This window comes from Aptenodytes patagonicus, chromosome Z, assembly GCF_965638725.1.
Source record: "Aptenodytes patagonicus chromosome Z, bAptPat1.pri.cur, whole genome shotgun sequence".
Classification (NCBI taxonomy): domain Eukaryota; kingdom Metazoa; phylum Chordata; class Aves; order Sphenisciformes; family Spheniscidae; genus Aptenodytes; species Aptenodytes patagonicus.
In genome coordinates, this window is record NC_134982.1 from 16,619,263 (window position 1) to 16,633,916 (window position 14,654).

The 14,654-nt window shown below is 42.5% G+C and overlaps 1 protein-coding gene across 1 annotated transcript in view; it reads right to left on the reverse strand.

The window, feature by feature from the left end:
* The window catches only part of PLCXD3 (phosphatidylinositol specific phospholipase C X domain containing 3), a 94,190-nt gene that overhangs the window by 35,405 nt on the left and 44,131 nt on the right, over positions 1-14,654 (reverse strand). Inside the window, exon 2 of the mRNA XM_076362644.1 lies at positions 1,321-2,029. Within this exon, the coding sequence (XP_076218759.1) occupies positions 1,321-2,029 (709 nt within the window). The remainder of the gene's footprint in view (positions 1-1,320; positions 2,030-14,654) is intronic.

Consider the following 14,654-nt stretch of genomic DNA (forward strand, 5'->3'; position numbering starts at 1 on the left):
AAGTGTTTAACAGTAAAATCCATCAACAAAGTAGTTATTTCAGTACAGAGAAGTGCTCTTCAGACTCACCAGAAAGGGAGATTCCCAGTCCAATGGAGTCTGTAAAAACATATGTGGAGGATATACAAACAGCTGCAAGTGCAATCGCACAAGCACTTCTGAATCATATTCCACTGCTTATAAAACTTTCTGCATCAGTGTTTTACCACTTCAGGTAAAGTTTTTCCCTGTTTTTTAAAGTTAACCATCGCTTAGGAAAGCTGCCATAAAAACGGCTCAACCTTTCTCAAAAATGAGGCATCTTTTCTTTGCAGGGTGTAGTGTCACAGGCATTGCGTCATTCATCTCATAGGAGGGGACAGTGTTCCCAATAGACCTTCCTGGCACAGGCACATACGTGCAGAGAGCTGAACATTAGCAGGCCATTGATCCCCATTATAAATTTTTTACACTCTGAAACCCTTCTTATTTTTTTAAGGGGGAAAAAAATAGCTTTTGTGTCTTGGCATTAAATTTCAAGTTTCCTACCAAGTTGTCAAGAACATAGTCACACATATATGCCTTTAAGCTGAAAATTGGCTGTGATTTATCAAAGTCAGAATGGTATAAATAATGCATGTCTTGCACAGACAGCTTTTCTTGTAATGTAACAACTAATGGCCTGTCAACACAGTATTCCACGTACACAACCTCTACAATGGTCTACAGTCTTTCCTGTATGATAAATGAAGGCCTGTTAGGAGGCAAATTCACTCTAATGGTGTCCTGATATCTTTGCTATAATGTGTGATGATGGTATGCAGAGAGAAAAGCCAGACATCTTTAAGGTGTGTAAAGGTAGTTAAGGATGCAAATTCTGCAGTGTCAGGCTTTGCTGATGAGCCAAAACGAAAAATTTATTTACCCAATAGCTGAAGCTTGATGCATAAATAAAAACTTCAAAAATCTGGATCATTCAGACAGATTTGTCCACATCCAGTAAGGAAATCTGAGAAAAGATGTTCAGTGCTTATGGTAAGAAACCACATTTGAAAAACAAAACAAATGGAAAAACCTGCATTCAGGAAAAAAAAAAAAAGGCTAAGCCAATTCCGTAAGATCTCATTAGGTTTTAGTGCCAGATTTTCTTTCAAGATACAAAAGCTTCTCCTTCAATGTGTTTCTCTTTAAAAATTTTAGGATTATGCCCAAGTTCTGACTAAGCCACAGTAGCATGGAAGAAATACATCTGCTGGAGTTTCTTTATAAGGAATTAGAAGAGCACTATTGCCAACACACACATTCAACACAGTCAGCGCACGTTACCCACCAGAAACTTACCTTTCTGTGATTGTTTCTCTGAGACCACTAGCAACCCCTTTCACCACCGTACTAGCCTTTGGCGTCAGCACTACTTGAGATATAAAAAAGGAACCCTTCTTTCTTCTTTCAGTGATTGATGCCTGGAGGAACTGAATCAGTTTTTCCGGATCTGTTGTGTTTGCCCAAGGAGCTGGCATCATCTGGCCTGGCCAAAGAAATGGTACCTCGAGAGCCACTGGACTGTGGTAGAACACCAGCACTTGGTGTTCCTTTTCCCACAGGTACTGGAGGCTGACTTCATGGGCAAATATAGCAGGACACATTTTGTTTCCATACGTGTCTTTGAGCATTTGGACAAGCTTTTCATGATGGTATTTCTGCATTCCGTAGAAATGGTTGAAGTCCAAGAAGACCACTTCTTTTGGGTGGTCAGCAAGAAACGCATTGATCTCTTCCAGACCCTCCTTGACTTTGGCACTGAATAAACCATGAGCAAAGTAGAGTTCATTGTCTGGGTCTCTGGGCTTAGTGGAAATTCTAAGATCAAAATACCGTATACCTGCCCCCAGCTGGCTGGTGAAGTTCATGGTCTGTGTAGCCAACCACTTCCTCATCAGCTTTTTAGCCACAGTCCCAAAAACAGACACAAAATTCTGGACCGTCTCTGGCTGTTCAGGCCCAACTGGAGAGGCTTCATCGATGTAGAAGCTAAATGAGTCATGAGACCCTAAAAACACAACAGAAGAAAGTTATCAATATTGTATTCCTGTATTAAAAGTCATTAGTGATTTTTCTTAATAAACATAATTTTCTGACCTGTACCAACTCACCAACGGACTCCTCCCCTGCTCTTTTTCTCAACACACTACATTTGTCTGGCAGCATTTACCCCACCAGCACCTCCCAGAAACTTGAAGGAAAGGTAGTGCCTATTTCACTGCTTGTCTGGGCACTCTCTCACTCTCTTCTAGCTCTTACTTACGCCTTTAAGCTCACTGAAGTCAGTGGGCTCTGAACGTCAAAGCAATCCTGGTGTAACTCCAGCAAAGCTAGTCACGTAATAAATCCCTAGAACCAACAAAGAGTCTGGCCCTGCATGCTGAACTGCGCACCGTCTAGTTTGCAGAACCAAAGAAAAAAACCAAACCAAACCAACAACATCCCACACACACCTTTATAGCCAGCTGAAGTAAGAGTTGAAAAATGCCAAGGACGTGTAACCTTTCTGACCTTTTATTTATTTCAAGTCTATCTGGTCATCAACAAGGTCACTGAATGCTGTTTTCCTTCTTAAATTTACCTCTAAAATTTTTTGCTTTCCTTTGCTACATAAGTATAACAGATAGAGCCAAGGATAGCATTACATTCCACTGATAAAATACAGAAACGCTACTGCATGCTCTTGACAAGAGCAAGACATACTAAACGCGCCTATGTACAGAAGTTATCGTTTTCCACAACTTAACAGAGTTGAGTACAAATATGTAAGACCCTTTGCTATGCAAAATTCTCTCTGTCTCAAGGTATGTCCATTAAAAAAAACCCCACAAAACAAAACAACCAACAACTTACTCTGCTCAGCATTTAGACATTTACACGAAAGCAGCTGATAAAGCTGAGGACATCTGCAAACGCATGATCATTCTGTAAGGGACTTTGTCTTGCTTTATGGAGAGATGAGCTGACCCTAGGACACGCTCATCACCCTTGTCTACCACTAGCCTTCTGAATACCTGGCAGTGAAATCTGGCCGTTTATACAGAAATACTGTCCGGCTGCAGGCAGAGCCACACTCCCACTGTCCCAGCCAGAGGGGATACTTCGGTCAGACTCACTGCAGCAAGCAGGTCTGCTCCTCAGCCTATGTCACACCACTTGCAAAACTCCTTCAAGGTCAGCAGGACTTGTACTTCTGAAATGGACTGTAGCGGTAGGCCCTCAGAGATCCAAATCCTAGCATCAGAATGAGTTCAGAGCACAAGCCTTGCCTGCAACTGATGCTTCTGTAGGCGCTTTTCAAAATTACTTTCCAAAGCACGCATGCTGTGGCAAATAAGTATCACATTAATGAGATCCTGCTAGTCAATCATTTCTGATGGCAATGCTATTTTAACTGAACTGGAACAAAGCCTATAAACTGAAGTGACAGCTATAACATTTTATTCTTTAACAATAAATGGAGTCACGACAAATCATCTTAAACTCTGGCTTGGATTTTGCTTTGTTTAATCTGAGAAATGTCTTAAAATTTCGTACACCCCTGCTTTTCATGGTTGCCTCTTTGAACTGCTTTTTACTTTAAATATTAGACAAAATTACCATTTTGATGAAGCTTTCTACTGCTAAGTGTTGAAGCAATAGCATTTTCCTTACAGAACCCGATTAGATCATGGAGTATCTGGTTACACACTGATATCCCAGGGGACCAGATCTGCATACAGAATTTTAACGGTAAAACAAATGATTAGAGCAGTGACTTGTGTTTCAGTAGTATTACAGGGAAAATCAATGAGATACATTAAATGTTCTGCTCAATGTAACCTGCACTAATCTAGAAATCAAAGTAAATCCAGTCTTGTTCAAAACAAGGCATAGCTACCGATATTAGCAAGAGATGTATCTTGCAAACCCTCACTTCGTCCATTGAAGTCCCTTTTATTTCAGTAGGATTTTATGTCAGAATAAGTACATGTATAAACATGATCAACCGACTGCAGCAGTAGGCTCAAAATGGAATTAAGATTAATTAAGTCATTTGTCCTTTATTGTCTGATAACAATAAAGTTATTTCTGCAACCTGAAGTTGCAGAAAAGGGAGCTAAACTTGACCACCACGGCCAATATGCAACACAGTGCCAAACACCACTTAAAACTACTTAAGTCGAGAGATGCAGCACAGTTCTCACAGCAGAAAACTAAGGTGAACAGCTTGTCAGCAGGTAGCTTTTAGCTATTGGTAATGCAAAACACAGGGAAGAGCATGTAGGAGGCAGGGGAAACATTGCAGTTAGAAGTGACGGAACATTACAAGCAGGACAGTTTAGAAAAATATTTTTTCTTAAGTAAGGTCTTTATGCACGTATTTGAGCCTAAAAATGGGGATTCCTACATGTAAGGTACAGAGAAAAGTGCACAGTGCACTAAGAACCTCCATGTTTTGTAACCCAAACAAGGAGACTCTATTAAATACTACAAAAAAGAAAATAAGGCTTGACTTAACTTGGTTGACACTGAACAAAGCAGATGTCAGCTATTCAAAAGTATGTAAAGATTCCTCCTGACTGAAAAAAACAGCAAATGTTTTTTCTTTCCACATGTACAAGTAATTTGAACAGGTCGTTTAAATATTTATTTTCACCATGCACTCATCTACATTTCCTTTTGCCTTCATCCTGCCCTGTTGTCCTAACCAGCTTACTCATATAACTTGGGGAAATTCAAAATCCTTACACTTGGCAGAGCAAATCAGAGTATGATCTTTTCCACTGTCATGCCCCAAATCACTATGTTCCTGGTAATGAGAAAATCCTGTATGAACATACACTTGTTTTTAGCAACCAGGTTTCCTTCCAACTTTGCTTTGGTGAGTGGGGACATTCACATCCTACTTGCCACTGGGAAGTGGACTTGCAGGTCCTCTGTATCACCAAATCTCAGCCCCCATGAAGACAGGATGCAGGGTACATTCAGAAATACTAATGCAATGATGCCTGCAATCTTTGGAAGGTAGCTTGCACATCAGCTATCTTTGTTATAGTAGAGCAGGGGACACGCTGACCTGATATATGGGACAGTCTCTACCACAGAGACTTCAGTATGAGACATGGGGAAGCAAAAGAGAGGGGAAATGACTTGTCCCAAGTCACGCAGGGAGGAGGAGTAAGCTGATATTCCTCTTGTATGCAAACATATTTTCTCAACAGTTTACTAAGTGTCTAGCACTTTCGTAAAACATTGCACACTGTTTTCCCCACTGTTTCAACAACACAACATATCATTGATCCAAGGATTCAACGATGAAGGCTTGTGGATCAGGATCACAGGGGTGGCAAACAAGAGGTAAACACGGTGTGCATATGTTACAGACTGCCCAGTCAAGAAGAGAAAGTGGACAAAGCCTTCTTTAAACAACTGGAATAAGCCTCACAATTACAAGGCCTGTTTTCATGGGGAACTTGAGACATTTGCTGGAAGAGCAGAACAGCAGGGCACAGGCAATCTGGAGAGCATCAAAGACTTTTTTTCTGCATGCACTCCTTAAAGTAGACAAGGCGCGCTGCTTGACATGGTACAAATTAAGGAAGAAATGGCTAGGGACATGAAGGCTGACAGCAGCCTTAGCCAGACTGACTATGAGGTGATATAAGAATTTAAAATACTGAAGAAAGTGAGGAACGCAAATAACTGAATAAAGATCCTGGATTTCAGAGCAGCAGTCTTAGCTTGTTCAGGAAATTGGTAAGTGATAGCCTCTGGGAGAATTACCTTAAATGCCAAGGGACTCAGGAGAAATGGTTGAAATTGAAAGACAACCTCTCTAAAGCATATGAACAATCCAGCCCAGTGTGCAAGGAAACAAGGAGGTAAGGCAGGAGGCAAGTTTGGCTGAATGGGTAACTCCTGAGTGAGCTCAAACTTAAAAAGCCATGTACAGAAGGTGTAAGCAGGGACAGGCTCCCTGGGAGGAGCCTGCAAGGGATGGGGAAGGCAACAGAGAGCTCCTGCAGATATGTCAGCAGCAAAGGGGAGCAAGGAGAATGTTGGCCCACTGCTGAACAGGGCAGGAGACCTCATAATGCAGGACAAGGCAACTACTGAAATACTTGGTATCTTCCTTGCCTTAGTCTTCACTGGTAAGGTCTGCTCTCAAGCACCCAATGTCTCTCTCTGTCTAGTACTTTTTCAAACTGCTTCTCATTAGTAAAAGGTGACAGTTAAGGATTACTTATATAGATTAGACACATAAGTAGATGGGACAAGAAAGGATTCATCTGAACATGCAGAAGGCACAGGCCAAGATCACTGTAAGGCTGCCCTCTCTCACCTTTGACAGGTCATGTTGACTGGAGGAGGCAAAAGTTACACTCATCTTCAAAATGGCAAAGCAGGACAACCCAGGGAACAACAGTCTGTCAGATTCATTTCAGTCCCAGGGAAGATCACAGAGCAAGTCCTCATGGAAACCATTTCCAGCTTATGAATGGTAAAAAGGCAACCTGGGAACAGCTACCATGCATTTAGCAGAGGCAAATCATGACTGACCAACCTGACTGCCTTCTAGAACAGAATGACTGGCTTTGGGGAAAACAAAATTTTCCTTTGACTTCAGCAAGGCTTTTAACAGTCTCCCTTAAGATGCTTGCAGTCTAACTGGAAAGACACCAACTAGACAAGTGCACTATAAGGTATGTGAAAAAAACCTGCCTGGACATCAGGCTCAAAAGGTTGTGGCTGAAGGTTCAAAGTCTTAACTCACAGCTGATCACAAGCCAATTCTGTTTAACATCTTCATCAGTGACACAGACAATGTGATGGGGAGCACCCTCAGCAAGTTTGCAGGTGAAACCATGTTGGGGGAAGAGGTTAATGCTCTGGAGGGGAAAGCTGGTATTCAGAGAAACTTCAGCACAGCAGAGAAGCTGGATGACAGGAACCTTAAGAAGTTCAAAGGCAAGATGGACCCAGGACAGACAACCCCATTCAGTAGCACAGCTGGGGACCAACTGGCTAGAAGGCAGCTCTGCATAAAAAGACTTATTCGCTTGGACATAAGAAAAAACAATTTCCCCACAAGACCAGTTAAGCCCTGGAGCGGGATCCCCGCGGGGCTGGACTCTGTATCCCTGATCCTCAATGCTTGGCTCGACAGCCTCATCTAACTTGGAGTTAGCTCTGCTTTGAGCAGGGGATGGACCAAATGACCTCTGGAGCTCCCTTCCATCATAAATTATCATGTGTCTGCTTATTCCCCCCTCCCAAGATACAAAAGATTCGTTTCTTGTCTCTCAACCTTAGAAGCAATTATCAAGAGACATTTAAAATGTCTGCACCAGCCGTGATCCAAAAAAAAAAAAAAAGTGGCCAGTTTCAACCACCGAGACATTAAATTTTCATGAACTTAGATGTGGCCAAACACTATTTAGATATTCAAGAGTAAAATGTGCAGTATCATTTAGATTGCAAGAAAACAGCTGCTAGTACTTTTACTAGGGAGAACAGTCTCCTGTTTCCTTTACTGAATTCCCTTAATAGGACAATTGGGAATATATAACCCACTACAGCTCAGCTATGGACATATTTATGGCTTCCCTGGAGGGCTAAACCCCCCATTCAAAAAATAATTGGGCTCGGTGCTGAAAAAAGTCCCTCAGGGAGAGTGCGTTTTAGTTCTGAATCATTTCTTCAGTCCCACAGATATTTACGAAGAGGCACAGCGAAGCTACTATTTTTGGTGGCTAAATTTTAACATATCATTCATAAAGCACGCAAACGTAGCTGAACTTTGCTCTGCCCTCCCCTTGCCTCACTGTCAGCTCTGGCCATCCCCCTTAACAACCACTTGGTAAACAGCACCTAAAATAGAGGTACTGAATCGAACAGTACTGCCCAACATGCTCAACAGCAGCAATCACACCCCGAATCATAGAATCATAGAATCATTGAGGTTGGAAAAGACCTCTAAGATCATCGAGACCAACCGTCGACCCAACACCACCACCCACTAAGCCATGTCCCTAAATGCCTCATCTACTCGTCTTTTAAATACCTCCAGGGATGGGGACTCAACCACTTCCCTGGGCAGCCTGTGCCAATGTTTAACCACTCTTTCAGTAAAGAAATTTTTCCTCATGTCCAATCTGAACCTCCCCTGGTGCAACTTGAGGCCATTTCCTCTCGTCCTATCGCTAGTTACTTGGGAGAAGAGACCGACACCCACCTCGCTACAACCTCCTTTCAGGTAGTTGTAGAGAGCGATGAGGTCTCCCCTCAGCCTCCTTTTCTCCAGGCTAAACAACCCCAGTTCCCTCAGCCGCTCCTCATAAGACTTGTTCTCCAGACCCCTCACCAGCCTCGTTGCCCTTCTCTGGACACACTCCAGCACCTCAACGTCCTTCTTGTAGTGAGGGGCCCAAAACTGAACACAGTAGTCGAGGTGCGGCCCCACCAGTGCCGAGTACAGGGGCACGATCACTTCCCTACTCCTGCTGGCCACACTAGTTCTGATACAGGCCAGGATGCCATTGGCCTTCTTGGCCTCCTGGGCACACTGCCAGCTCATGTTCAGCTGGCTGTCAACCAGCACCCCCAGGTCCTTTTCCGACAGGCAGCTTTCCAGCCACTCTTCCCCAAGCCTGTAGCGCTGCATGGGGTTGTTGTGGCCGAAGTGCAGGACCCGGCACTTGGCCTTGTTGAACCTCATACAATTGGCCTGGGCCCATCGATCCAGCCTGTCCAGGTCCCTCTGCAGAGCCTTCCTACCCTCAAGCAGATCAACACTCCCGCCCAGCTTGGTGTCATCTGCAAACTTACTGAGGGTGCACTCAATCCCCTCATCCAGATCATCGATAAAGATATTGAACAAGACCGAAGATCCACAAGTCACTGTTGGCTTCCTATACTTAGGAGATGACATCCCTTGGTGATTATTGCTGCAATGTCACATGCAGTGCAGTCTCATTTTTTTGAAAACATCCTCGTCAATGAGGGCTATACAGTGACTGACACCAGATCACAACACCTTTCTTGGATGTTGTGGAGAACAGATAGGACAAATTCCATTACCTCTAGCACACAGGAGACCAATGCAGATGTTCTCCCAACCTCATTTGGTCTATTCTCACTGATTTATTTTTAAGGCCAAATGAAACAAAGAAAAAAACCCCCATGAATATTTTCCTAGCCGCACTGCTATTTCAAGGAATAGCAAAGTCTAGTCATGACCACTAGAGTTGGTGCACCTCAATATTGTGTTTTACCTTCTTTTTAAGATGGCTGAGCACTGCTCTCTCCATCAAAGCCACAGCACATCTCAGGAAGTCAAAAGGTTTTACCAAGAGCAATGCAATTCAGTCTTCACAGTCCAGTTACCTTTAGCATTTAAACTGCTTGGGTGATACAAGCTTTGTTTGATAAAAATATTACCCAGGAAAGCAAAACAAAAACAACTGGGAAAAAAGAGATTATAGATTGTGCAGTGACTCAGCTTCCCCACAGGTAACTGCCTCACTTCTCAGCTGTTCTTCCAGTGTTCAACACCAGTTGTGTGCCCCTGACACCAACCGAAGGTCACAGGGCTTAGCCACCTATATACACTCAGCACTCCATGATCCAAAGGAACAGGAAGAGAGGCAGACACTACCTCAGTTAACGCAAAAACCCAGATAGTGAACAAGTCAGAGTCAGAATAAGAGTACACGTATAACCCATTCTTGTATACAGAGGCCTACTAGCTACGTATCTGATCAAATTAAGTTATGATGTAGTGTGTACACACAACTCTCTGCTACCCATAAAACCTCTTTCTAGACTCAAACTCTGTCAAAACCCTATGAGAAACAGCTCGGTTCTCCAAACACCATGCTGCTGTTTCTAGCTAAACCAGTGAAGGATGCACAGACAGCCCCATGCAAGTCAACCTTAGATCTGGTGAAGAGGAACTGAAGCCTAAAACTGCCCCTCTGCAGAGAGGCCAGGGAGCTTTCTCCTTGCAATCCCCAAAACTTTTGTTTTGTTCTGTGTCTGAAATAAGAAGCCTGCAAAGACTGAGCTGGCCACCTCCCAGGTCTCACCCACCCAAACCCCATGGTCACAACCAGCCAAACCACCACAGTTAGCCAAGGGTGCAGGTACCCGGTGAGGAAGCTTATCCACAGTCTTGTTCCCCCACCTCAATCTCCAACAGTCACATGGGATTTCTGCAACTCCCTACCTGCGAGCTGTTCCCGCACTGCTCATAAATTAGCCCAGCTTTTCAGGCAAGGTTGCCTGCAGCACCAGCAGGATCATGCCTACCTTTGGCCTTCTGAAGGCTCAGGAAACCTTCTCAATGGAAAGCCAGAGCAGTGGGTGCTCTTCCCAGAGTCCTGGACAGCTAAACAACCACACATTCTTGTAACTCAGTCTCAACATGGAAACTGTGATTTTCATTAAAAATAAAAAGTCAAACTTTTCTTTACATGAGAGGAATGCTTTATAATACATAAGAATATCTGGGTTTTATTCAGGTGAATTGTCTGATCAGAAAGTAAGAAAAAATTATTTTATAAGACTGCATTTTGTAGATGGTAAGCTAGCCCATACATAAATCAAACTGAATCACCCCCTCTCAAGCAGTGAAAACAGAAAAGTTATTTCATTTTTTGTATATAAAGCTCTGAAGTTTCTATTGAATAAAAAACATAAACCAAGATGAAGACATTTTTTACATAAACCCATTAAACAAACTCAAAATGTCTGTGAGGTAAGATGAACACAAATCATTCCACTTTTTAAATCAAATCTTTTTCCAGGTCACACAGCATAAACAACTTTACATCCAGACAGTTAAATCTTTCAAAGTCAACAATTTTAACCTGTTAAGTAAGCATTTTAATGCTTTCAAACTATAACTACGGGGATGAATTAACCTTGGTTTTCAATGGGAGATTACTGATAAAGTACAAATCCAGAGCCCAATTTTAAGCACACTTAACTGTTTGAATGATTTTAATTATGTGCACGAATGTCTGCAGGAAAGAGCCCCATTTTGCTTTAGCTTCTTTCAGAATAATAGAATTCCAAATTGCTTTGGAGTTACATTAACACCAGCTAAATTGAAGTTGTCGAATATCTGGGAGCAAGAAGAGGCAGGCAGCGACAGAAAAGAAAAAGTATTCTGGTCATATTTGAGAACATAAGCAAAAAAGGTGACAGGAGTGACAGAAAATGAAGCTGTTAAAGCAACATTTGTTACATTACTATTAACTTCGCAAGATTTTAGATGCTGCTGCAAATATGGCACAATCACAATTTCCCCATTAGAAATCCACTCCCCAGTCTGCCCACGTCCTCTGTGCCAGTCCCATCTTGGGGGAACCCCCCAACAAACTCTTCTCTTCCTCTGCTTGTATTCCCATCTGCCTTGAAGACCTTGGTGATAGTGTGGGAAAAGGAAAGGAAACATTTGCTTCCTTCCTGGCCTGTTACTTCCCAGAACTGGTAGCCTCCCCCTCATTCCCCACCCTCCTCCTGCAGGAGATAAAGGTGCATTTTCTCTCTGCCACCAGATGAGTCCTAGACCAGCCATCAGAATTGCACATAACCATAATTTGGACCTCAGTCCTGTGCCTAGGGTCACGACATCAGGAGTCTGCGCTGACATGGTTTCTAACACTACTTCTGCCATAGGTGGACCTCTGCATTTCTCAGCCAAAACATCTCGGCTGGAGCATGTTAATCCACATCGAATGTCACAGCACAACTACAACAGACGCACCAACTACTGGATCAATGGACACAGCCTAGAGCTGCATGTGGCAAAGTACAAAACATTCAAAACCCAGCACAAAGCAACTGCTCTCTGATCAACGTAATACAGAACAGAGTTTATCCTTCAGAGAATCACAGAATAGTTGAGTTTGGAAGAGACCTCTGGAGGTCATCTGGTCCAACTCCCCCTTCTCCTGAGTCCAAAGAGAAGTAAGTGAAAAAAGAAAGAAAAATGTTTGCACAGATTACTACAAATCATTGAAGACTGCTCAAAAAGACCTGTCTGAACCAGCTTCTTAGGTAGGAATAAAGAAGAACTGGTTGTCCATCAGTCTGGAGATGGCAACCCATATCTAGTGACCAACTTTCAGACCTGGAATGACTATGTTTTTGTCCTCCCTATAAACAAAATTTTCACGCACAAGAAAGGATTTTAAGCAACTACTTATTCTTGTTTCTCTGGCATCTCCTCATCACCTATGAAATACTCCTGAGGATCATTTTGGTTTGTGCTTTTGAACATGGCTGTAGTTGCCTCCAAGGGGAGCCTGTTTAAATTGCCAGTAGTCTCCATGGCCATGACGAACCATTCTTCACTCAGGCTGAAGCTGTTACCATTTTAGGTTGTTTTTTAAGAGACAGCTTGTGGACTATGGCAGTGCCTGCACTGGGGAAGAGTTTCTGGTCACTAGACTGAACCAAGATCAGTGCGTCACCTAAGCACTGCTTCTTTCCTATAAGGAACTCACTTCTAATATCAAACAGGTTGAAAGGTGGGGAAGGATCTACTTGGCTTTAAGGCCCAAAATAACTGGTAATTATCAAAGCACGACAGGCAAGCTTAGCTAAAAATCTGATTAGATTACTCATTATTCAATTCATACTAACACGTTTAGTGTACATAAAAGCACCCACATTCAGTCTCTTACAGCTCCCTCCTGCAAACGCAGAGACCAGCTCCTGTTGCTCTTAGAACACTACATCAGTTAATCCCACATTTCAAATTCTCAATACTCTGTTGAAAAGTAAAGAAACAAGAAAAAACAGGCTGTAATTATATTTCTAGGTCTCCAAACAGTGTGAGCACATTCACAACTATGGACATCACAAGGCCAATTCTGCTAAAGAAACTATTCTTTAACGGAAAATTAACACATGCTGCCCTCCTGAGAGCATATTTCCCCTCTCACGCAGTAACTTCCTTACTGTCCTGTAATTATTTGTGTAGGAGGAGGTGCTATAATGTTTTCTGAGACACTGCTAAGTGTAGATAGCCTCCCACCTCTTCCCAGTCAAACCACCTCCAGACAGATTTCCTTGCAGTCTTCATGCTGGCAGCACACACAAGAGAGCATGGTGGAACAGTACGTGAATGGCGGGGGCTTTCCAAGAGCCCCAGATTACTGTACTCTAAAAGCTCACCATGAAGTGAATTATTAGTTTCATCAAATGTAGGTTCTAAACAAGCCAGTCTTTACTCAGACAAATGCAAGATTAACACCACTGGAAACTTGAAAAAGGGCTGCAAGATCAGGTCATAGCGCAGAGAGGAGCATGCCAATTCTCACGTTTTTATCAGCTCAGTGGAGGCCTTGCCCAATGCAGTGGGAGCTCAGTGGCAGCGGGGCAAGCTCTGGGCAGCACCACTGCTCACAACCTCTCCCCATCTCCATGGCTCCAAGAGCCATACCCAGCTGCTCTGCCAAGCGCCCAAGCACAAGTCAGGCCACCAGATTTCCTGCAGACTTCTAAATGCAAACAGCATGGGGTACATTTTTCCATTATAGATGTAGAAGTGGAAATGATCACACTGAGGATTGAGAGAATCAGTTGGTGTGCCTTCCCCACTATTTTTTCCAAATATGATCTAAACCCCTCTGCTGTACACACAAGAAAAGTGGAGGAGGAAGGCAGTAGTATCGTCTGTGCATATACCAAATGCAAAAAAACTGCTGTTGGACGTTTGTGCACTGCACTGAAAATTTTAAAAGGTGCAAAAGCCTTAAAACTTTTAAAACCTGCCCTACAATAAGCCACTAAAAAAGTAGTTTTATTTGTTCAGTCAAGTGAAACTGTAAAGATGATTTCACAATGGTTTGCGAGTAGACACATAAAACAAATTCTGTAATAGAAGGCGGCTCCCTTCACCTATCAGGCTAAAAACCAGCAGGATTCATGCAACAAGACCTTCAACTCAAACTTACAAAAATTAGTAAATCAGCTCTTATTTCTGACACAGTAAGAGTAACTACAAATTTTTTAAAAGAATCTTTACATCAGGATTGACCAAGCACCTAAAACATACAATTTAAGATCATCAGAAGTTACAAATTCAACAGCAGACCGGACACAACACTGTGGCTTGCATGATGCAGGTCAAGCGCTGTGATAGGCAGACTGCCACATCCTTCTCATTTATGAATTTGACTGCATATATGAAGATGAATAGTATATTCTATATCACATTAATAAGCATCACATTCAACCTTGTATTTTATAGACAACTATAATCTGAAGACAAATTAGCTATCTAATCACTTAGAAATAAGATAATTGGGGGCAGAGCTGTAGCTACTGTCTATCGCCAGTACTCCACAAATGACAATTCTTTCAAGTTTTTGCATTTTTGGGAACACTGCAAACAAATATACTATGCTATTTTTTATTTTTGCTCTGCAAGCTCACTGCTGCTTGTTCAGACGCATCAGAGATCTCTATCAGATCTGACATTTTAGTCAAACGCTAGTCTCAGAAGTACCGTATTAGCTATTTTTCTTCTTAATTCAAGGACTAGCATACAAGAATGTGAACATTTCAGGAAGGAAAAAAATAGCAAGAGGTATATCTGATTCTAAACATAAAATTAATGTGCCAGGAATAGTTTG